The sequence below is a fragment of the Rhinolophus sinicus genome, linkage group LG13 (assembly GCF_036562045.2).
Source record: "Rhinolophus sinicus isolate RSC01 linkage group LG13, ASM3656204v1, whole genome shotgun sequence".
In the NCBI taxonomy this organism is placed as follows: Eukaryota; Metazoa; Chordata; class Mammalia; order Chiroptera; family Rhinolophidae; genus Rhinolophus; species Rhinolophus sinicus.
Window position 1 is genome coordinate 9,296,521 of NC_133762.1, and position 23,704 is coordinate 9,320,224.

The window sequence follows — 23,704 nt, forward strand, 5'->3', positions numbered from 1 at the left end:
GTTTCAAAAAGTGTCACCATTTAGTCTCCATGCGGTGGGAGCCAATATTGAGGAAACCGTGAGATGACACCACGTCATACAAGCACCCAGTGAGCGGTTTTCTTCTGAGGCCCTTTGGCTATTCCCAAGGACTAGGAAGTCACGTGAAGTCGTGGAGCCCACTGAAAATGCCCATATCCACACCCTGCTTAAGAGCCCCAAGGTGATGGTCTCGTCTCTGGGATGCTCGGCTTTGTCCCATTTTATCAGCCCTGTTTTCTGTGTTTCAGTAAAGCTCGGGGATAGAAAGCTCTGTGTGGCTCTCCCACTTCGTGCTGAGAGGATGGGGGAGGGGCCCCAGCCACACACCCTCCTCCCTGACTGCTGGCTTTGTGCTCAGACCAGACGATGGATGGGTCTCCAATTGCTTTGAGGCTCACTGAGCTACTCCCTTCCTAAAACACCTCTTCCCGCAGGTCACACCACTTTCTGCAAACACCTACCATGACTCCTTTTTGCGTATTAGACTGAGTCTAGAAGTCAAGGCCTTCCCTTACCTAACTTCGACCTCCACCCGAGGAGGCCAGCTTCCTTCCCCTTCGCAAGGGCCACAGATATCCTTCCTTCCTCTTCTTAGAACACACCTGCCCCCTCTGCTATGAACCCTGCTTTTTCTGCGGGATCCACTTCCATGTTCTCCTTTCCCATCTCCGCAAGGGGACTTTTTACATTCAGCCACCCACACTCACTCTTTCCAGAATCTCAGCCATTGTTCTGATGTCACTTGCAAAGGGTTGTGAGAAAAGCATCGAGAAGGAAGCCCCTTCGGAGCAGACACTCCTATGTCTCCATCACCTAGAAGAGTGTCTGGCAAACTGCGGATGCTCAACTAATAGGTCTTGAATTAATCTGGTAGCATCACAGAAAACAAACATCTTAAATGTTTTAAGGGCAAGAGAGACAGAAGATAGCAGGGCTTGCTATCCAGATGAAAAACATATACAAGGAGAACTGCCATCATCATTTCCAGGGGCTTCACACCAAATTAATTAAAACATTAAATAGTTATTTAAGTGGTTGGGAGACAACATATAATAAAAGGGAAAGGATTCTTCCACCTCAGAATTAAATTTAATGCCGCAGATCAGTAAAAACTACCTTAAAGACCGGGGACTAAGTCAAGTACTAGAAGCCATACATAAGAGGACAGGACTTTAGGAAAAGTGGTCTGAGTCTGTCCAAATGCAGAAGTAACTCATGGAAATGAGGCTTCTCCTTTAGTGCAGTTGAATCAGTTCTATTTGGGTCGAGCAGCAGGACCCCAAACATATTTGCAAAAGACAAATATCTATAACTAGCTGGCATAGTGCTCATGGCCGGGACTAGTGATAGAGGAAAAGCCTGGGGTTCAGCGGCACAACGCCAACCACCAGAAACCAGAATCCACAATGGGGCAGCCTGGAGGAGCTCCCTACAGGGTCGTCAGGAAGGTGCCGTGCAGAACACAGGCAGGCGTATTTGTCTGATTGCCTGGGAGGGAAGACCCACAGTAGGAAACAGCTCCAAGGCGTGTGTATGTGTGTGTGTGTGGGGGGGGCGGGGTCCTTCAGCATCCGTGAGCACACATGCCTTTTGTTTCTGGGCACCAGCCTAAGACCAGCCGGGGACACCACCCAGAGGAAGGGGTCAGCCTTAGGCTCTGGGTCAATTAAGAACGGGAAGGCTGGGAAGCACCACGCCTGGGCATGAATGCTGAAGGCAGAAATTCACAAAGAGGCAGCAACATCTTATCTGGGGAGCCAGCACCCACAGATCAGACACCAGATCAGGGGTCTGCATTCTTCTTTCTGGAAGATACAAGATAGTAAAGATTTTAGGCTAGGCAGGCCGTCTGGTCTCTGTCACAATATCTGAGCTCTGCGGCTGTGTGCAAAAGTAACCACCGACAATAAATACGTAAGTAAACCAGCATGGCTGTGTTCCAAAAAAATTGGCCTCACGAAATCAGCAGGCTGTAGTTTGCTGGCCCGGCTCTAGAACCCTCTAGAACCCTCGTCACTGCTCTTCAACTGCTGATTTTCAGCCATCCCCAGTGTTTCTCCACAAATAAAACCCTCGAAGCCAAAAGGGCCTTAGAGACTGTCTTCTGGGACCCATGGCAGGAGTGGAAGCCAGAAAAAGGGGCATATATACCGAGTACACATGCCAGGCACTGTCCTAGGCCTTTCCCATGTGGTAACTCATTTCATGCTCACGAGAACCCTCTGGAATGGATATATTTATCATCTCCAAGTTATGGACGTGAGGAATCAACCCAGAGTCGTGCACGAGGCCGGAGCTGTGGTTGGGACCCAGGCAGGCTCGCTTCAGAGCCAAGTTCTTACCTCTGGGTATGTACTGTACGCACAGTGCCCACACCATGCCAGCTCACCTGGGGAAAGACCTTGACTCACTGTGGGTGGGGAGAAGTAAGAGAAAAGGACAGCAGGAGGGGCAGAGATCTGAGAAGTATCGTTATAACAGAAGGGCAACTGGGGCCCCCAACACTGAGTTGGAAATGGAGACAACACTGAAGGAGGAAACGACATAATATGTGCCAAGTGCTGCATTGGTGCCTGGCACACAGCAAACACCCAATCAACAGCAGAGTTTATTACTCTGGTAACAGCATTAGCACCTACTCAGAATTTCAGCTTCGACCTCATCAGGTAAAAGGAAGCTGTCAGGGATGGCCTGCCAAGGAAGCAAATGTCCCTCTCCCATGGGGAGGTGCGGCTGTCACTACCCATCTCAACCTGGTGATCGACCTTAGCCTGTGAACAGGGGTCAGCCAGACCTTTTAACATCAAGGACTTCAAAGAACCACTTACCAGCTTTCTCACACCATCAAGCAAAACATAAATGTAATCAAGGAAAAACTGTCCGCCCATGTACAGGAAGTACAGAGAAGAGAGGACAAACCACAGGAAATAATCAGATAAATTCAGAATAGGGAATATTCTATAGAATGTCCCATATAATGACTGGACTGACCTCTTCAAAAAGTCACCAACCACCTTTCCAAAAAGTCAACACAGTTGGGAAAAGCAGGGGCTTTATTCTAGACTAGAAGAGACTGAAAAGTTGCACACCCACGGTCATAGCACAACAGCTCAAAGGGGGAAGCCACCCAAGCGACCCTCGGTGGATGAATGGGTAAGCGCCATGTGTCTATACTCACAACGGAGTACTACTCGGCTTTCAAAAGGAAGGAAATTCTGACAGGCCACAACATGAAGAAACCTTGAAGACACGCTGAACTAGATAAACCAGACACACAAAAACAAATATTGTATGATTCCACTTATAGGGGGTGTCTAGAGTAGTCAAAATCACAGAGATAGAAAGCAGAATTGCCAGGGGCTGGGAAGAGAGGAATGGAGAGTTATTATTGTTTAATGGGTACAGACTTCCAGTTTTTCAAGGTGAGAAGAGTTCTGGAGATGGACGGTGGTGATGGTTACCTAATATAAATGTACTTAGTATCACTGAACAATGTTAAAGATGGTAAATCTTACGTTATGTGTATTTTACCACACTAAAAAGAAAAAACAAAAAGAGACTAAGACATATAACAAATGAAATGCATGATCTTTAATTGGTTTGTGGCTGTTTAAAAAATAGAGTTCTTCCCATCAATAGACAATAAGATAAAGAAACTGTGGTACATTTATACAATGGAGTATTGTTTGGCCATAAAGAATGAAGTCTTACCTTTTGCAATGATATGAATGGACCTCGAGAACATTATGCTCAGTGAAGTAAGTCAGACAGAGAAAAACAAATACCACATGATCTCATTTATACGTGGAATCTAAAGAATAGAATACACGAACAAACTAGTCAGAAACAGTCTCAGAGATATAGAGAAAAAACTGAGGGTTGCTAGATGGGAGTGGGGTGGGGATGAGGTAGAAGGTGAGGAGATTAGAAAGCACAATAGTTAACTATAATATTGCCACGGGGATACGAAAGACAGTTTGGGGAATATAATCAATAATGTTGTAAAGATTTTGTAGGGTATCCGATGGACACTTGTCTGATTAGGGAGACCACTTCATGGATGGTGTAGATGCCTGACCACTGCACTGTACACCTGAAGCTGAAGCTGAATAATAATGAATGTCAACTATAATTTAACATATATATATATATATATATATATATATATATATATATATATATATAGTCACGGGATGTGGAGAGCAGCACAGGGAATAGAGTCAGTGGAACTGTAACAGCTACATACGATGTCAGAGGGGTAGTAGATCGGGGGAGGGGGGTTATCACTTTGTGAGGGGTGTAAATGTCTAATTATTACATTTTGTACACCTGAAACTAAAAAAGAAAAAAAGGAGTATTCTGTTGATCTGACCCCAACTAATTTTCTTAGTTGGTACATCTGAGAATCATGTATTTATTTCGCTGCTTACTGCTATATATATTTGAATAAAATATCTCCAAATATTTACAGAGATAAGCAAAAAAAAAAAACAAAACAGAATTCTACAGATTGAGCTACGGAGCGAGCTAGAGATGCCAGCAGGAATGGCAATGGAGATATTTTGGGAACAGTTGGAAAAATGTGAATACATAGTGGGTACTAGTTGAAATTAGGCAACAGTTAATTGTGTTAGGAATGATGACACAGTTATGGTTTTATAGGGAAATTATTGCATTTTTATGGAGAGGCATGATGAAGTATGTCGGTGTGAGGTGTCCTCATTTCTGTAATTTACTTTAAAGTGGTTAAAAATAGGTTATATGTATATACGGTATTTGCGTGTATATGTATGTATGTGCATTTGTATGAAGCGAGTACGCAAAATCCTAACAATTGTTCAATCCTAGGTGGTGAGTACATGGGTGTTCACTGTACTATAATTTCCATTTTTTTGTGTGTTGTTTTGTTTGAGAATTTGTAATACAGAATGAAAAATAAAAGTGGGGTAAACATGCCCGCCCATCTCCCAGGGTTGCTGTAAGGCTGAAATGACATAATCCACGACAACATTTTGAGACTCATTACACATTCCACACACATAAGACAGCACTGGACCCATTTTTGTTTTTATGATAAAACTGAAACCCAAGATAAATAAATGACTCCCTACTTAGGAGTCTCTGGATAATTATCAAAATGTTATTCTTGGTAAGTCCTGTGGAATACTTTCTGAATCAGGTACATGTCATTTTGTACTAAGGTTTTGAAAAAGGACCATTTGTGGAAGAAGCCAACATTAATGGCACGGAACAGTCTGTAATTTTGTGAGGGTCGTTATGGCCGAATCATTACATAATGGCCCTGGTTTTGGAGTGGCTGGCTGTTCCGAGCAAGAATGCAGGTGAGGGCTGAGTGTGCAGGTAACAGCATGTGTGGAGCAGGGGTCCTGTGAGGGCACAAAGGTTCGTTTTCAGAGAAAATGCCAGAGAAAATGAAATTCACATCACCTGCGAATGCCATTTTGCACTCACGGGGAAGGGGAGGCTTTCCCCGCCCCCAATGAAGTCAACGTGCATTACTTTTTTCCTCAGTTAAAAAGAAAAACAGAACAGTGTTCTCTCACAAGTAGTAACGTGTTCAAACGCTATCAAAACACCAAACATGCTTAAGTGTTCGAGTCAGTTGTAATTTCTTGAGGAGGTGTGGTCGGAGGAGAGAGAGGGGATTTTAGAGGAAGATAAAAGTGAGAAACTCAGGATCAAACACTAATTACATAAACTTGGGCAAGTTAACTTCTCTGAGCCCAAGTTTCCTTATCTATAAAATTGAAATAATGGCATTTACGTCACGGGGTTGTTGTGAGAGTCGAGTCAGACCGTTTATGTACTTCCTGGCACACGTACCCTGTTTCCCCAAAAATAAGACCTAGCCGGACGATCAGCTCTAATGCGTCTTTTGGAGCAAAAATTTATATAAGACCCGGTCTTACATAATATAAAGGTCTTACACCCGGTCTTATGTTATATATTATATTATATTATACTATAGTATACATTATATTATATTAATCATATCATATCATATATTATAGACCAGGTCTTATATTATAGTAAAATAAGACCAGGTCTTATATTAATTTTTGCTCCAAAAGACACATTAGAGCTGACTGTCGGCTAGGTCTTATTTTTGGGGAAACACGGTAAGACACTCAGAAAAATGTCAGCTCCCCTCCCATCTCTGTAGTTGTGACCAGCCCCTTACAATTCTGAAAAGCAAAACAAAAAAGTAATGGGTCTCAAAACCCATTTGGATTTATATTAGCAAAACAAGCTGTCAACAACTTACCATCCAGAAATAGGGTGAAATATAACGATACAGTGGAATATTATGCAACCTTTTAAAAAGGGAGTAAGGACTTTTCAATTAAAATGTACAAACTTCCATACGAAACCTCCTTCTTCCCTAACTTAACAAAAAAGGGGGAAAAAAATTAAAACAGAAATAAAATAACCACCAGTTAGAAAAACAAGAGAATGAGCATGCTTTAGCACCATAAAATTCCTGCTAAGGAAAATGAAGGAAGGTTCTAGAGCAGAGCAGATTAGAACGGCAGAGCCTGACTCAAAACCCTGTATCCACCAACCTCAGGGAGACAGGCCAGTGAATAAGTGAAAAATCCTGAGAGGTTTTATTACTATCACCCCATCACAGCCACCATGAGTAGGCCTCCACACGCCCCTCTCTTCTGACTGGGGAATAGTGAAAACACCCACCGGGGACAAAATGGGGAGAAGGTGGCCATGGAGTGATTCTGACCCTCTTTGCTGGGAGGCAGAGTGAACGCGAGGGCTGCTCTGGGGCCAGAGCGCAGTGCCCAAGGATACGCTGTGGCCCCCATGCAGGAAGACCGAGTCCACCTGAAAGGTGCAGGAGCAAAAGCCACCACGTCCATGTCTTCTACCAGGGCTAGTTTGCACCCCGCACCCCACCTGCTACAGCTGCTTTGGGTGTCTCCAGGCCACAGGAAGTGCGGACAGAAGCATAAAACCAGCCTCCACACTATCTGGCTGGTAAAAGGGGACGAAGGCTTCCAACGAAGAAATCACCTACACCCAGAATAACAAAGGTCTGGATGGACTCCTTCAGGCAAGGACCAAGCAGAAAAAAGCCAAATGTATCTGTGTGTATTGGTACTGTCCAAATTGGCAACATATGTATTCCTGTGTAACAAGGAAAACAGTAACGTCTTTATATTAATTAAAAAAAAAAAAATAAAAAAGCCACAAGCATGAACGTTAAGTTCAAGTTCATGGTAGAGCTAACTGATGGGGCCACACAGGGCTCTGGAGTCTGAGCCAGTACTTGGATGGGCCATCTGTGGGCAGCAGGCATGGTCCCACAGGCCAGAGGTGTTCTGGCCGGACTCTGCACGCCCTCTAGACAAGTTTTGAAGCTCAAGTGCGACCAGCTCAGTAAATCCCCACCCCAGCCTCCCAGCCACGTCCTAGAAACCAGTGAGCTCTGCTCCATGCTCGCTGCGCCCTGGACCCTCGTGATTGTTTCAAGCAGGAGTGCCCCCCTCTCAGCAGCTTGCCAAGTTTCTCGAGGAGAACAGGCGGGGAAGTTTGAATGGCCTCCATCCAATTTTTAAACTGTAAACCACACGCCCACTTTTTATTTGGAGACATTTCCTGTGTGTGAACACAGTTTGTTCTGTTACCAGCTTTAAAGTTATCCAGAACTGAGCTATCCGAGGCCAAGCTTGTGTTACCAAAAAAAAAAAAAAAGGCAAATAAGATCAGACCTTTCCTAATTTTAGCTCATCTTACAGAAATCTCATTTGTAGATAACTCAAAACAGAGGTTGACTACAAAGGTGCCATTGTGTACGGCTGCTACCGCTTCCCCCCGCCCCGCCTCCAATGCCCCCATCCTGGTGAGCAAAATGTTCCAGGACAACCAGCATCCTTCAGCCCCGTGGCTACATCACACAAGGCGGCCATGCTCGCTTCTAGCAGAATCTGAGTATGCCCTGATGTGGCCTCTCTCCGCATGCTGGCAAACTGGCTTCTAGCAGCGTCTTAGGGCACCACTTCAAAGCCGGGGTGGGGGCGGCACAGATGGAAGCTTTGCCAGCGAGGTGCCAACAGCCCCTGCACTGCTGGCTTGAGCCGAGACTCCCCAGCGGCAGCCGACAGGCCCTGTGTGTGGCTGAGGCCCTGTGTTCCCGGCCTGCCCCTTCTCCATCACAGGCTTCCAGATCCTGCCCCACCCCTGAGGAGAGCCCCCAGCCAACCTCCTTCAACACGAGCCCTGACATCTCATTCCCGCTGACAAAAGCATTTCACATCTGCAACCGTAAGTGTTCTCCTCACACACCCGGCCCAGCTCCAGCACCACCCACCCCCACCTAATGTAACACTTTGCTTCTCCAGTGGGAGACCACTCGTAACACAGTGGGACAGGCGGCAAGGCTGCAAGAATCGCTTGGCCAGGACCTGAAACAGTCTCATGAATGAGTAATTAATTTAAAAAATTACAAACATGCCAACTCCCCCACTAGGACATATAAATTCCACGAGGGCCAAGAACACGCCTTACTCTATGTTGCTCATGGCACTGAAGGAAGTTGTTGAAGTTAGTTTGGCAGAGAGCAGGCTAACGTCTTTTAAAAGGAGCCTGTGTAAGAATTCTGACAATCCTGCAGCTCCCACCTCCACCCAAAAACACATGATGCGGAATGAGGTTAGAATACAGATGTCTGGTTCTGGCTTAACACATCCCGGACCAACTCTGAGATTGGCGGGCCCAGTGATGGTCTCTTTCAGTCTCGCCACATGGGACAGCACTTGAGGGAGGAGACAGGACCAGCAGGAAGATTTACAGGCAGGGTTCCTGTGAGGGAGTCCCAGGTGTAAAGGACGGGCAAGGTACTACATACACACACACACACACACACACACACGGACACACACATGGACACACGGACACACACGGACACACAGACAGACACACAGACACATGGACCCACAGACACACGGACTCACGGACACAGACACACATACAGACACACACACGGACACACATGGACACACACGGACACACACACGGACACAGACACACATACAGACACATACGGACACACGGACACACACAGACACATGGACACACACAGAGACACACGGACACACACATGGACACACACGGATACACATGGACACACACATGGAACACACAGACACACACAGACACACGGACACACATGGACACACACGGACACACATGGACACAGACACACACAGACACATACGGACACACGGACACACACAGACATGGACATACACACACGGACACACACATGGACACACACCGACACACACACAATGGTCACCCGCATGGACTCTCCAACCAATGTCCCATAATCTTCTGACCCGAACCAAAACCCTAAAGAGGGCTAAGAGTTTCTCTTTTTCTTTCTTCCTCTCTCTTTTTTTCTTTGTACCCCCAGACCATTTTAGGGTCCTCTGCTCTTCTTCCCTGGCATTATGGGTTGAATTATGTCCACCAAAAAGACATGTTGAAGTTGTAACTCCTAATACTACGAACATGACCTTATTTGGAAGCAAGGGCTTAGCAGATGTAACCAAGGTAAGATGAGGGCATCCGGGTGGGCCTGAAACCAGTATGACTGGTGTCCTTGTAAGAGCAAGAAAAGACACCGAGGGAAAATGCCGTATGACCCCAGGGGCACACACTAAGCTAAGGACACTTAGCTTAGTATGTGACTCTGCAAGCTGAGGAATGCCAAGGACCAAGGGCCCCCACCAGACGCCGGGAACAAGCAAGAAAGGATTCCACCCAGAGTCTCAGAAAAAGCGCGATCCTGCCAACACCTTGACTTCAGCCTTCTGGCCTCCGGGACTGTGAAAAAATAGATCTGTCATCCTAGGCCACCCAGTCTGTGGCAATTTGTTGTGGCAGGCCCAAGAGATGAGTCCACCCCGTTTCTTCCTCCAGAAACACCCAGAGAAACACATTCATAGTCAATCACCTCACAACCCAAGGAAACACGGTCAAAGTCACCTTCTCTTAACTATGCATCACACTTTTCTTTTCTCTAAGGGAAAACCATGACCCGACACTGGTCTAACATCCAAGATACTGAAAATGTTCGAGGACTCTACTGCCCTAGGAATGCTACAGAAGGAAAGGTTTAAATAAAACATGAAGACCTCCCCTGCTACTGCCACTCCCAAATGAAACACAAAGGCAGGAGCGGGAAGAAGGTGATTAACGGTGTGTGTGTGGCATGAACCTGGCATCAGAGTGACCTGGGCTGACACTCAGGAACACCCTCTCTCAGAGTCTCACAGACCCGGCTGTGACATCCTGCCAGGGCTGGTGAAGCGTGGCACTGCTGGGTCAGGGGCCAGCGGGGGGAGGCAAGCATAAAAGCAACGAACCGCCAGAAGGTGGCAAGGCAAGCTGACCCCCTGTGACCACCACGGCTCAGCTCACTCGGCACAAAGAGAAAAACAGCCAGCAAGGTAACGGACCTGAACACGAGAACACACTGTTTCCTTCTTTGGGATCTAAAATGTTTCACCTGTCACACTGACTGGTCTCAGCCTGATGACCTTGGGGGCCAGGAGCCCCTGAATTATTTTTAATTGCTGCTTTGGTACTATCATATTTTAAGTGACAAAAGCATTCTCCAATGAAATCCAAAGTATCAGTAGACAGATAAATGTATATACATTTATCTTTTTGCTAGATTAAGGATAGGTAAGATGCCCATTAGGGGAGATTGAGTCTATAAAAACAGCAGGGTGGGAGGGGGGCTATTTCAAAAGAGTGAGAGAAATAGTGATTTTTTTTCCCAAGCGCTCACCAATACATTATTTTTATTCATATATGTTTATAATCATCATTTCCAAAACTGAAACTCTTCCTGACTGCTTACCTTCTCACCACTGTTAGCTAACGTGAGCTGGCTGGGCGTGTGGTGGGGGGAGGGCTGAGGGGCACATGGCTGGGGGATCGGGGGCGCTGCTCATTTGGGTAAGTTACTCAATTCTGTGCCCTGATTTTGCCCAAGATGAAAGGAACCAATACAGAGCTAGCACAATGTTATCTTTAAAAAGACTCAAGAACGCGTCCTCCAGCACAGGCCAAGGCCAACCTCGGGACACAGAGACAAGCCGCCTACAGGACAATCATCTCCGCCCGAGCATCCAGAGGTTTGCACGGGGCTGCGTCTGGATGGAGCCCAAGCACTGTGAACCCCACGCGCCACTCTTAGCCCGGGCACAGCAAGGCGGACCCCCCATCTGCCCCATCAACTCCAAGCTGCAAAGCTAGAACTGCTTGCCGACTTCTGGATCTATTTAGCTGTATCTCCACAGACTGGCAAAGGGAAAAGGAAGGTGCTAATTTATGTTTTTTGTTTCCCTTTGGCTGGCACGTGAAGCCTCCCGACCAGCACTGGAGCGGCAGCAAACATCTGCCCATTCAGCCCAGAGCCTTGCCCGATATTTTGTGCATCACGACAGGAGAGGCCTGTCTGCAGCTCTTCTACATCGAATTCAACTGCCTCATTTCCTTTAAGTCTTGTCCGCCCAGGGCTCACGCTGGCCACCAAATGACCTCCTTGTCCACAGTTCAGGAGGCCGAAAATCTGAAATGGATTCTGCAGTGTGCTGTGCAGTATACCCCATCCCCCCACCCCCATGGCTGTGACAAGAGGATGGTGTGATACCCCTCATGGAAACACATGCACGTTATACCAAACTAGAGAAAGTGCATTCCAAGTGCCATCACAGGAGCACTTCCGGAAATGAAATGGGCAAAAGATGGAGCCCACCCGGACGCACAGTGGTTGCCTTCCCTGGCGTCCCGCTCAATCTCACGATCAATCTCTCCTCAGTGGACCTCTGACCTCTGCAACCTTGAGAGTCTCGGTGACCATAGACCCAGGACAGCTTGTGCACCCCTGTAGAGAAGGGGGGCTGGAGTTCCAGGGGTAACTCTCGGTGGATCTGTGGATCTACTTCAAACAATCCTGTGACCCAAAAAGCCAACAGAGGGATGAACTAATCAACACCTTTCTTGAGTTTACAGGTTGCATCAAAATAATTGAATCTTACATAATAAAAACACATGGGTCCGTGCTGCTTAGAAAATTTTACCTTCATTAAAAGAATTCTTAGCAGCGCACACAAGATTTCAGGTCCAGTATTTTCGAGCTTATGTAATCAGTCAGAGGGCAGCTTTCCAATTTCAACTTGCTTATGTTCAAGGTGGTAATTTATCAGTCTAATCAGCTAAAGATGGGAGCGCAGCAGCGTCAGAATGGGGAACCAATCCCACAGTTGGGGAAGTAGCATGCCCACCTCACACAAGCGTTTTGCAAAGAGGGAGGAGGGGAACACAGGAGCATCCCAAGAACATTTTATAATCGTCTTTAATTGAACGACACTCCTGGGACACTGTTCTCTCTACACCAACCTTGCAAGTGCAGACACGTAGGTAAAAATAATCATTCCTTCCTTTCTCAAGTTCCTGTAGCTGTGGGCAGGGGTTTACGGTTGTACATAGTCTGTCCACTGTTCTAGTATATTCCTGGGATCATTTGTGGAAAGCCTGCGAAGCTCCTTATTATTTCTGCTCTCTTCCCACACCCGGGAGCTCAAGTGGCTATGACGTGATCACCATGGCAGGCTTTAGACCTACCAGGGAAAGGTTCAAGGGTAACCTGGACAGCCAGATGCATTATCCAGAGACCTGTCCCAAAGGGCAACTTGCCAGACAGGTGAGAATCTGCCACCACATAGTAGAGAACTCACATGTGGATGGATGGATGGATGGACAGACAGACGCACACACAGAAGACCAAAAGGCATACTCCAGGCTTTGGAGTGGACCTGTGCTGCTGCAGGTAACTTTGACCTTCTGCCCCACCCCAGGGAAGCAGCCGTCACAACCCTGCCTGCACTGGCGCTGTGCGGCCGTCACCTGCTTCCAGGGTCCTCAGCGCTCACAGCACAGATTTTCACGAAAACCAACACAAAGAAAACAAGACTTCCTCTTTACCATCTGTATGCACTTTGAGTCTGTGACCACTTGGGATCTAACATCTCAGAAGAAGAGGGTGTGGAAGAGGTCTTGCCATGGTATTTATGAAGGAAATCATGAAGGTAAACGGAAAGAGTGGACGCCACACCTCTCCTCACCCCCACCCCCACCACTATTCAAAAAGTAGAGCTCGTAGGAACTTACGTCACCTTTGCTTTTAAATCTTTTCAGTAAGTATTGACTGGAAGTCATAAATGAAAACTTCTAAGTCCAAGAAAACGCTAATGTCCAACAATTATATGTTAGGCACTGAAATAACTACTCCCTGTTTGAAGAGCAATGTCCCATCATTTAAGAAGCAGCTGGGTTGGGTACCATCATTTCTGTTAAAGGATGGAGCTGCTCAACTCTCTACCAGGAAGGGCGTTCCTTTTCAAAGCCACAAAGAAGAACTGAAATGAAGAAGTTGGAGATGCCAACGGCAGGGATTCTGCCCACATCCAGTGGAACATTTCCACTCTGTATGTCGCCACTGGTACGCCCAGAATGAAGGCTCCCCCCGCCTGCCCCATGCACAGCTGCAGCAGCCGGAGCTCTGCAAAGCTGACAAGGTTTTTTCCTCAGTGAAGTCCATGTTCTCACTTGTGAACGCCCCAGAAAACACACACACGGCAACTTGATTCACTGAGAAGAGCCCACCTCCCTTTCCATCCTTCCCGGGTACAGGTGTGACCCACGGGGGGGTCGGGGGGGAGAGAGCTGCTCCTAAAACTACAGATGGAAGAACAGGGGAGTGGCGTTGTGCAGAAGGTCACGTCCTAAACAACCACCAGAAGCCGAGATGGGAGAATCCACAGGCAGGGACATCAGACGTCTCAAGGGCTCATTCGTTTGCTCTGCTCCGGAGAAACCAAACCGGTGAAAGATGAGGAACATGGCCACGACTGTGCCTGCCAAGCCCTGTTTAATAGTGTGAGGACCCAGGTGAAGGCAGCGGGTACTGCATAAGACCTAAGCCCTTCCTGGCAGCCTGGGCTGACTCCCAGGTTGCACATCTTAGGCAAGCTTGCCCAGAGGGGATCATATGTCCACAGCATATGTCCCCAGCTCCCCTCCTCCTGACACCCCAGCTGCCTTGAAGGGGCCACTTTTCATCTAGACAAGCAGAGCAAACTACAAGGGCCCAGATCTTTAATTCAGGAAACATTGCCCAGGCCTCACCCATAATCCTCGGGTCCCGGATGGGGGCTTCTGCTATGCCAAGGTCAACAACTAGGGTGATGTTATTATTGTTGAGGCAAATACTGAATACTGTGCCCTGTAAGAAGCACTTGATCACGTGTGCATTTATTTACGTCTCTCAACCATCTGTAAGATAAGCTTTATCTTTATACCCATTTTTCAGATGAGGCTCAGGTAAGTCAAGTCACCAAATGCTACCAGTAAAGTAGCAAGTCCAGGTTCAAACCCAGGTCTTTTGACTCCAAGTCCAACACTCTTTTCGCTGCTTCTCAGCGGCTACCACTTAGAAGACTGCCCCAGTCTTCACCCTGTGGCCACAGACCAGACGACACATACCACGGGCCTCCCAGCCAGGCATCAGGGCACCTCCCAGCGGTCCCTGGGCCATCCCTACTTCACCCACCTATCAACTATAAATGGTCAAGACAATCACGATTATGGCGGGTTCTTCTCCCACATGACTAGTCATTTTTATAGCATTTTTAAAGAGAAAAATGGATGGTTGTATTTATAATGAAGGAATAAACGGAATGAGCAACTGGTGCTTAACTTATTTCTCACTTTTAAAAACTTCTTAGCTCCCAGACCAAAATGTTCATGCAGAATAAGAAACAACTCGAGTGTACAGTTCACTACACCAAAATCAAAGCTTGATTGAAATAGTTTTATTTCTCATGTGTTGGGGCTACAAACTTGTTATGTTTATAGTAAACATGTAGAACTGTATCATTCTTGCTAATAACTATATTATTACTAACCATATCATTACTAATATTATCACCACCATAACTAATAATGCCTTGTATTTATCAAGCTCTGTGTAACAGTTACTGTTCAAAGGGTTTTACCTGCACTGACTCAGTCCTCAGAGCAATGCTATGAAGGTAGGTAGCATTAGGACCCCAGCTGTAAAGTGAAAAATGAAGGCACAGAAAGGTTAAGTAATTGGCCCAAGGTCACAGAGCTGGTAAGGGAAGGACACAGGAATGAATGCCAGGTCTTCTGACACTCATCAAATGAGCCGCAGCTGCCACAGGTGTTTGTCGCTCCCCGCCTGGCAGTTTTAACCATTTAACTTGGAGTTCTAACCATTCAGCAATACTGCCTCTTATTGACCCATAAACGCCTAGATTACGTACCATGCAAGTGTCTCGTACCACATCAATTCACGTAACCTATGAACCCAAGTCAGTGATCCCATGTTTTCCCCCTGTTTATTATCTAGTAGATGCAGATATAGAAACAGAAAGTGAAAATAAAAGAGCAAGGATGCTGCCCTTTTGGCCTACAGGTTACCAAAGGCACCTCTGAGAGGGAATAAAATAGAGGCGACTTGACTCCAGGGGAGTTCTAAACCCGTGCATAAGCCCTGTGGTCAAAATTACCACTGAAATATCCCTTAACATCTTCCAAAAAGTACAACATACAACATTGGGTGTATGTGGCCCTGTACAAGGACACGTACAGATATAACGCACGCAGTAATGTACAGAATATACAAAATACAAGTGAGGACAAGTGACGATAAGTCCTTTTCTCTACTGTGGAGGAATGTGGGTACTAAATGCAGTTAAATCTCTGCAAGTTACCTGTGTTCATGAACTTGGAAGTGAGGTGCTACAGAAGTGTTGTTTATACGGAGCTCTACGCTCCGTCACACCGAGGATGAGCACCTTCTGCCACCTGGTTGCCCCTGGTCACCTGACAGTCCCCGCCCTTCTTGCCTGGCACCTCAGGGAGCCCTCCAGAATCCAAGGACCAAGGTCAGCTCAGCATGAGTCCTCCCTCCCACCGCCTCTGCAGGAGGCCTGGCACAGACCCCGAAACCAATGCCAACCTCTGCTCTATCTCCGTGACCAGCCAATAACACGTACAGAGCTGGTCTTGATTCCAGGCCTGCGTCTGTGTGAAATGAGGCTGTATCGTCACCTTTGCTTGTTACATGACACTTACCCCCCCGGCCAGGCCACTAAGCGAACCCAGCCCCTGAACAAGGCAGCACCTCAAAGCCGTGACCAAGGCAGCACCTCAAAGCCTGCTTTAAGATGAGCAAGAGAATGTCACAGACGCTGAGGAAACTCATCCAGCCTAATAGTGAACAGTGCTGGCAGGGGCAGCAGGCAAGAAGGTAAGCTTAAATGCTAAGCAGCTGATTAGCAAGGCACGCCACGTGCAGGGGACTCTGGCTCACCGCCTTCATTATAAGGTATGTAAAATTGAAAAAGGGGAGAGTTACAAAAAAACTCAGGAAACAGGTCTTGCTCACTTTACAGCTCATTCAGTTAGATTGTTAAACACAGAAGAGAAAACCCCCAAAGAAACTACACAGGGCTCATTGAAAGGACTTTTCAGAAATAAAATTTTCCCCTAAATAATTATTAGATGAACATTTTCAACCAAGCAGTACGGAGGGGGAAAAAAAAAAAACCAGGGTAATTTTATTTCTTGCTACCTGGGGTTATATGGTAATTATGCAAATGGAAGGGAATTTGTCACTTTGAGTAACCAGAAGTGAGTAAAATAACTTGATTAAGTAAAATACAGTTGCCTTAGTCATCATACTAATTTGACAAGGACGTTAAAAGTGTCTCTCAGCTGTCTGCTTCTGGGTTAGATATACACAAACCCATCTTCAAAATGATGCTTCTTTAGGAAAAAATAAATAAATAAAATAACAAATCCACCAGTTTCGCCTCACTCACTGATTGTAAGGCCACTGAATGCTCTCAAGCCTAAAAAAAAAAAAAAAAGAAGTGACTACAAAGCAGTGAGATGAAACCTTGTTAAACCCACTCAGTCATTCATTCTCTCTACTACTCTGTCACCACAACCCCAGACTTATTCATAGTTTCTGCATAACTCTACATAGGGAAAGGCCCACCCCTGGTTCACCGGGACCACCTGTCTGTCCCACCCAGAGGTGAAACTGGCCTTTCTAAGTTTTTATCCTGAGGAAATTCAAATGAATTTGTACGTGAGGGTCCATCCCCCCTGCCCAGCGGTGGCAGAGGCTTTAATTTCCTGTGCACATCCTTATCTGCTCCGGCCGCAGTAATTTGATAACACACAGGAACCTTTCTAGGCAGCGCTACCTCAGTGAATGGCTTCAACACCTCAGTGAGGCTCCACAAAACACCATAAAGTGCACACGAAATGACTGTCTCACCGCGCAGTTCCCACAGGTCTGTGCCTTCTCCAAACGGGTCAAGACTTAAGCAGATGCCAAGACTTAAGCAGATGTTACATCCTGGCAAGGAGGTCATTTCAGACCGGAGCCACCTGAAGCAAAGGCCCAAGTAGAAGAAAATGAGATTGCACTCGCGAACCCACACATGGTGAGGATCAAACGGACCCGGTCTCTCTCTTACACTATTTCATAGCCTGTCAGTGTAAGCAACGAGGAGAGAACATCTCTGGGATGTAACCTTGGCTTACTTAAAGCATGAGCTGCACTTAAAACATTCGCAAGAGTAACAGGTTTCACACTCCACAGCTGGCACTCGGATTACCTCGGCTCAGTGTCCTTCTGCATTCGCCTGGAGACCTCCACACCCAGGCAAAAAGTTGCTGGTGACCAGCCTAGCTTAACAAGTGGCAGCTTTCTCAGATACGGGTACAAGAGTGTCCACCCTGGGCAGGTTCTTAAAGGAAAACACATACATATGCACACACTCAGTCCTGCTTTTCAAAATTATTTTCAAATCACAGACAACGTCCTGCTTCGGTTCTGCAGTTTGGAAGCCTCTACCAATGCCACTGAGGACACTGGGCAATCTGTCTTTTCAGAAAGAAAAGGAAGAAATGAAGGGAAGCCTCCAAATATTAAAAAAATGGCCTCTGGGAAGATGAAAGAAGAAGGTAGCTACGTGGACTTTTAGAATCAAATAGGAAATAATATCAGTGGCATAGAATTTGCGATCATATAGAACACATGCCTTGCACACGGGCCCTGCGTGTGCGATCGCCTACACACACAGGTTCCCAGGTTTCCTAAGAAAGCCGAGAGGAATTAAAAGGGAGAAATTTGCCTTCTTGCTAACATCCTGCAATGTTTCATTCTCAAATTATCCATAATGAAGTCTCACACAGCTGACGGAATAACAAACATTTTTATTCCACCTCCCAACCAACAAATGAAAACTCCCAAGTGGCCCACAAGAGCAAAACCCACAGCAAGCTGATTCAGTCAACCCTGGCAAGCAAACTATTTATTTTCATGAGCTTCAGATGGCAGCGCAGAGTCAAGGGCATCCAGGCAAGGCAGAGCCTGAGCACCTCATGCCTCCACTCCCAGCAATCAAAACGAATTCGATTTCCTAGGCCCGTCCTCTCCTGGGCCTCCGCCTGCTTTCTGCCAGTCACCTGTTGACTTCTGTTACCCTACCCCTGGGAACCAGCCTTTCCACCAGCCCAGGCTGGAAGTGCTAGGAGGCTCCAAGCGTGGGGAATGAATTCCTCTGCCCGCCACTCACCTATTGTGGGATTCGTTGTCAACGTCCTGTGCCCTGGAGCCAGCCCTGCCTCTAGGTATCCCCCACTCCTCCAGCCCTCTGTGTCTTGACTTTTTAAAGGAGCTTAGGCCACTCATCGGGTTGAGGCCCAGCTTCATTTCTTTCTAAAACTAAGTCCAGGCCTTATCATTCCTGGTGTGAAAAGTTTTGGTGGTGCTGGCCACACATAAATAATGCACTTTACTGAACAAAACTGATTAGTGGCAAACACACTGTTAAATGGAGGCAACGGTTGATATACTAATTACTCTTTTAAACACAGGTGCCTTCAGTTAGGAATTACACACTTTGCATATGCTACTGGAAAGACCCACATATACTGGTTAACATGCATTTGCATCTTAGTAATACATGCACCTATTTTAATATTTTAATAGTGAAATTACCTCCAAGGAAGGTCTGATAAACTGACCCCTAAGACACAGTTTTCCCCTACCTCTAGAACGCCAAAGGCCACAGACAGTGTCTGTGTATATTTTAACTATAATATTTTAACTATAATATTTTAACTGTGTATATTTTAACAGTGTATATTTTAACTATAAAAAAGTACACATTATAGATCAAAATCCTAACCAGAAAGGAAAATGTGTTTTTGGCTACAGGGTTCACCTGCAGCATACAAGTCATGCATGCATGGATACAAGGATTTAAACACCTTCCATCTCACCAGGAGGCATTTGATTTTCAGAAACCCTGCACAGTCACTGGGCGCAGAGCTGAGCTTGAACAGGCCTCTGTCATAACCACGTAACTGACTGTACCCCACATCACAGACCAAGTCTGCCTGTACTTCCCTCTGAGAGCAAGCCCCGAGTCTGAGGAGATGGTTTATGAGTGGTACAGGGCACCCAGCGTCTGGCCCTCATTAACTGTAAGCCACGGCCAGGAAGGAGGGATCAGAGGTGCCGCCCGGAAGAGCGCGCAGTTCTCTCTCTGGATGTGGTTATCCAGCATTCAAAATCTTGTCCAGTTCTATCTCCATCAAACTTGCTCACTAACACTCAAAGTCTATGACATCTGATTCCTGTTTCAGGTCAATAGTCAAGTGACGATTTAACACTATACACTCCCCAACATCTTCTCCTGTGCAGGCAGGGCTGTGCTTGGGTCTGGACGTGCCCTCTCTGGAACTCGAGTTGGGACCACCTGCGCGGGGCAGGAGAAAGCGGCAAAGTGGGGATTCGACAGTGCTGAGTCATTACAAGCTGTTTCCTCTGATCTGTTACGCATCCCTGGGCCGTTTGAGCACTAAGCTCCCCTTTCAGAAGGCAAATGAAACACTCGAATATTGCGAAAAATGATGCAACCCCCTTGTGGGCGAGAACCCACGATGGGGAATTTAGGTCCAAGAGTGGGTAGCAGGAACTACACAAACTCGCAACTGCTCTCCAGGTACTGTTAACTTTATCCAGACGCTGAAAGAGGGCTATTGGGATACGGAGCGGGAAGAGTCGCCCCCCAACCCCCACCCTTCCACACACACCCAGTCCTGGTTCAGAGCAGGCCACACTCGGGAGCATTTTACTCTAAGCTGTTAAATCCCCCCATAATTGGAGGGTGGAGAAAGCGCCCGGAGAAAATGATGCATAATGGATTTGTTCTCGAGGCGGATGGAATGGAGGGTAGAGGACGCAGGATGCTAACTGGCTTTTCTTCCCATGTGCAGGTCACCTGAAACCCGCTATGCCTTCCCCTCTGAGGGGGCTCCTCAACGCGCCCTCAGGCTGCGCTTTCGAGGGGGCGGAGGAATGGTTTCACGCCCACCCGCCCGCCGCGTCTGCTCCCCTGGCCCCCAGGCCCCGCCAGCCGCGCAGCCAGCTGCCGGCACCCGCGGTCCCGCCCGCGCCCGGCTCCCCCGGCAGCCGCCTCTGCACCAGCCGCTAACCTCCTCGCCCCGCCGAGGTCACGCCCGCCCGGCCCCCTCCTCGTGCCGGCCCGCCTGCCGCCCGGCGCCGGGCTGGGGAAGGGGCCCCGTGGCGGAGTTGGCGCAGCGACTCACCAGGTAGGCGCCCACCGTGCCCTGCGCCAGCATCAGGGCGCACTCGGACACCAGAAAGATCTTGATGTTGGAGAAGCAGGACGCCTTCTTTTTCTTCTTCTTGTTCCTCTGCGCCTCGTCCCCCTGCAGCTCGCCGCTCCGGCCGCCGCCCGACGAGCCTCCCGGCTTCTTCCCCTGCATCCTTTCCCCCCCACCGCCGCCGCCGCTCTCCCGCTCGCCTCGGGTGTCGGGGCCGCTGCCGGGCGGGGGTGCGTGCTGTCCCCGCCCCGGGCCCGCGCCGGCCGCCCCCGTCCTGTCGGTGCTGGAGAGGTGGAAGCACAGCTCCCCGCCGCCGCTGCTCGCCCCCTGCCTCCTCCTCCTTCTCTCCTCCGCCCTCCCCTCGCCTCCTCCTCCGGCTCGGGCTGTGCCAATCACAGGGGCTCCTCGCGCGGCCCGCGGACGCCCGCCGCTGCCATCGCCGGCTTCCCCTCGCCCGCCGGCCGCGCCTGCCCTCGCCTCCCCTGCCTCTACCCGGGGGCCCGGCCCCTAGATGGCGCTGCGGCGCGCGGGGCGCCCCCGCGGTCGCTGCGCGGTACTGCAGGCGGAACCCGCGGCGCGGAGATGGGGTGCTGAGGCGACCCCGCGGGGCGGAAACCTGGTGCTCAGACTTGGGAGAGCTAGACCGGAGGGGGGGGCTGTTTCTACGAAATGAGAAGACACCGAGTCCTCAGAAAGGGGTTGACACGCTCTCTCGCCTCCGCCCGCGTATTTCTGAGGACAGATGTTGTGCTCTGGGGCTTGGGGAGGTGCCAGAGGTCAGAGCTGCCTGAGGCTCTGCAGCCTGCCGGCCTCTGCTCCTAAACGGCCCAAGACCGAAAGAAGAGAAGGGAACGGGAAGCACAGCAAGGGGGAGGGAGCCGCACCGTCAGTCGCCCCCAGCCAGAGAGTGTAGGCAGCTGCACGGTGGCAGCGACCCCAGCAGAGGGCCTTGTCCGGCCTTCCATCTGCCTGGAGCCCTGAAGATGAGGCCGCCGCGGCTGGAGCCGGCGGAAAGCGATTAGCCACAGGCCTGCCTCGGTCCCCACCCCTCCCCTCGTTGTGTGGCCCGAGCCACCTTCCTTGGCCCTGGCCTGAATGCCCGGCCCTGTGGCAGCCGCTCTTTCTAAACCTCTTTATAAATCATTACCAGGAGTTTGGGCCACAGGTCACTACCCTGAGGATCTGCCAGTCGTCAGATAGCTTTTGGAAGCTCAGAGGAAACTGAAAAAGACTGAACAAGTACCAGGAAGCACGCAGCAACTTCCACCTGGGCCATTGGGGGGCTCAACCAATCCTTTGAAAAGCCTTTCCTTAATAACTGTGTCAAGGAAAAGGGTCTACCTTCCTGGACTCCTGTGTACCGATGCCGGCTGACATTTGAAACTGAATAGCAATGAACACGTCCCTAATCTGCACTTCCTCCCAAAGAACTTGAACGAGAACGGGTGGTGTAATGATGGGGTGCTGTCTTGGCACACCATTTAAATCTAAACTGCTGCAGCCTTCTGTGGTTCTAGACATCAGCTCACCCAGGCTGGCTGCTGGCGGCCTTTTACCTGCACCGGCTCACCGGCCCCCAGATACCCAAGTGCTGTCCTCGAGGCTGTACCATGCCCCAGGAGTCTGTCACGTTACTCCATCTCCCCCCACCCTGCCCTTACTTACAGCCAACTTTCCTACAGAATCCTCTCCTTCCCCGTTCCCCTGTCCATCACTCTGCTGTCTTGGGACTGCTTCCTCTGTCTTCCCGAGAAGACCCTGGGTGAGCTAGCCCCCCTTCCCTGCCTCCAGACGGAGCTGCAAAGCTAAGCTGGCTGAGACGGTTCACTTGTCTCTGAACAATGATCCTGCTGCTATTGAGATGGCACTCATACCGCCTTATAGTCTTCAAGTCTTATTTACGTTCGTACTTTGTAATAACAAGAGCTAATGTTTATTGTGTGCTTACTCTCGCTGGCATCGTTTGTTGTTTTTTCCCCCCAAGTGCTTCACCCGCATTTACAGTTTAATGCTCACAGCCGTGCTCTAAATTAATTACTAGTATTAGCCGTGTTTTACAGATAAGAAAACCGAGGTCCAGAAAGGTTAACTAACCTTACCAGTGTCACATATCCAGTCAATGGCAGAGCCAGCCTTTGAAACCAAGGTGTCTGCTATCACAGCCCCAGTTCCTAACAACTCCCTACATGTTATGCCATTTATCGCCCAGGGGTCTATCTCTGAGAGAGGGTGGGACTCACACTGTTACTGTATTATAAATGGAGACTCAGAGATGTGCAGTGACTAGCCCAACGTCACACAGCTAAATCCAGTCCCGCTCTCTTCACTCTATACTGTGTCGCCTCATGTACAGTCCAAGAGGGGCAGGGGCTGTATTTAGTGTTGACGATTTATTTGAGACCAAAACCTAGCTTTCTTTAGAGAACTCAAACACTTATGCTGCCAAAGAATGGACTCCAGATTAGAGTTGGAGAGTCTTCCTACAATTAGCAGTAAGCAGCCATGAAAATCCTCTTGTGCCTGAAGCCCTAAGAATAATCAAAGTTGGCCAAAGGAAATTAGGTGTCAGCCTCGTGACAGTCAGAAAGGAACTGAACCTGTTCAGTTTCCTTCCCTCTTGCTTATCCTTTATTTACCACGAGATCAGGGCTCCTGGGATGGCAAGTGGCCTTACAACAAGCAGGTGCTTCTTTCTGCGTGGCTTCTCTCCTATGCAGACAGAAGGAGCAGCTGAAAACTCCTAACCGTCCTCATAGCTGTACCACACATGACTGATGACAGAGTGTTTTCATGCCCTGTATCTCACTCACATCTCCCAAGAGGGAGAGCTTATTAGCCCCATTTTACTCAGAAGAAAGAGCAACAGGTGGATTTTTGGAGCTCACAGCTAGCAAGT

General features: G+C 48.4%; 1 protein-coding gene and 1 long non-coding RNA gene across 3 annotated transcripts in view; one reads left to right on the top strand and one right to left on the bottom strand.

The window, feature by feature from the left end:
- The window catches only part of SLCO3A1 (solute carrier organic anion transporter family member 3A1), a 262,503-nt gene extending 241,202 nt beyond the window's left edge, over positions 1-21,301 (bottom strand). Inside the window, exon 1 of one of the 2 annotated variants that reach the window (XM_019726695.2) lies at positions 20,791-21,298. In XM_019726695.2, the coding sequence (XP_019582254.1) occupies positions 20,791-20,970 (180 nt within the window). In that variant the 5' untranslated portion in view covers positions 20,971-21,298. Of the gene's footprint in view, positions 1-20,790 lie in introns of both variants that reach the window. The other variant, XM_019726694.2, reaches the window with a different exon arrangement.
- On the top strand, positions 19,889-22,751 carry LOC141568314 (uncharacterized). The gene is made up of 2 exons (XR_012491441.1): positions 19,889-20,183; positions 20,458-22,751. It is a non-coding gene; the product is annotated as an uncharacterized LOC141568314 (long non-coding RNA).
- The last annotated feature ends 953 nt before the right edge of the window (positions 22,752-23,704 follow it).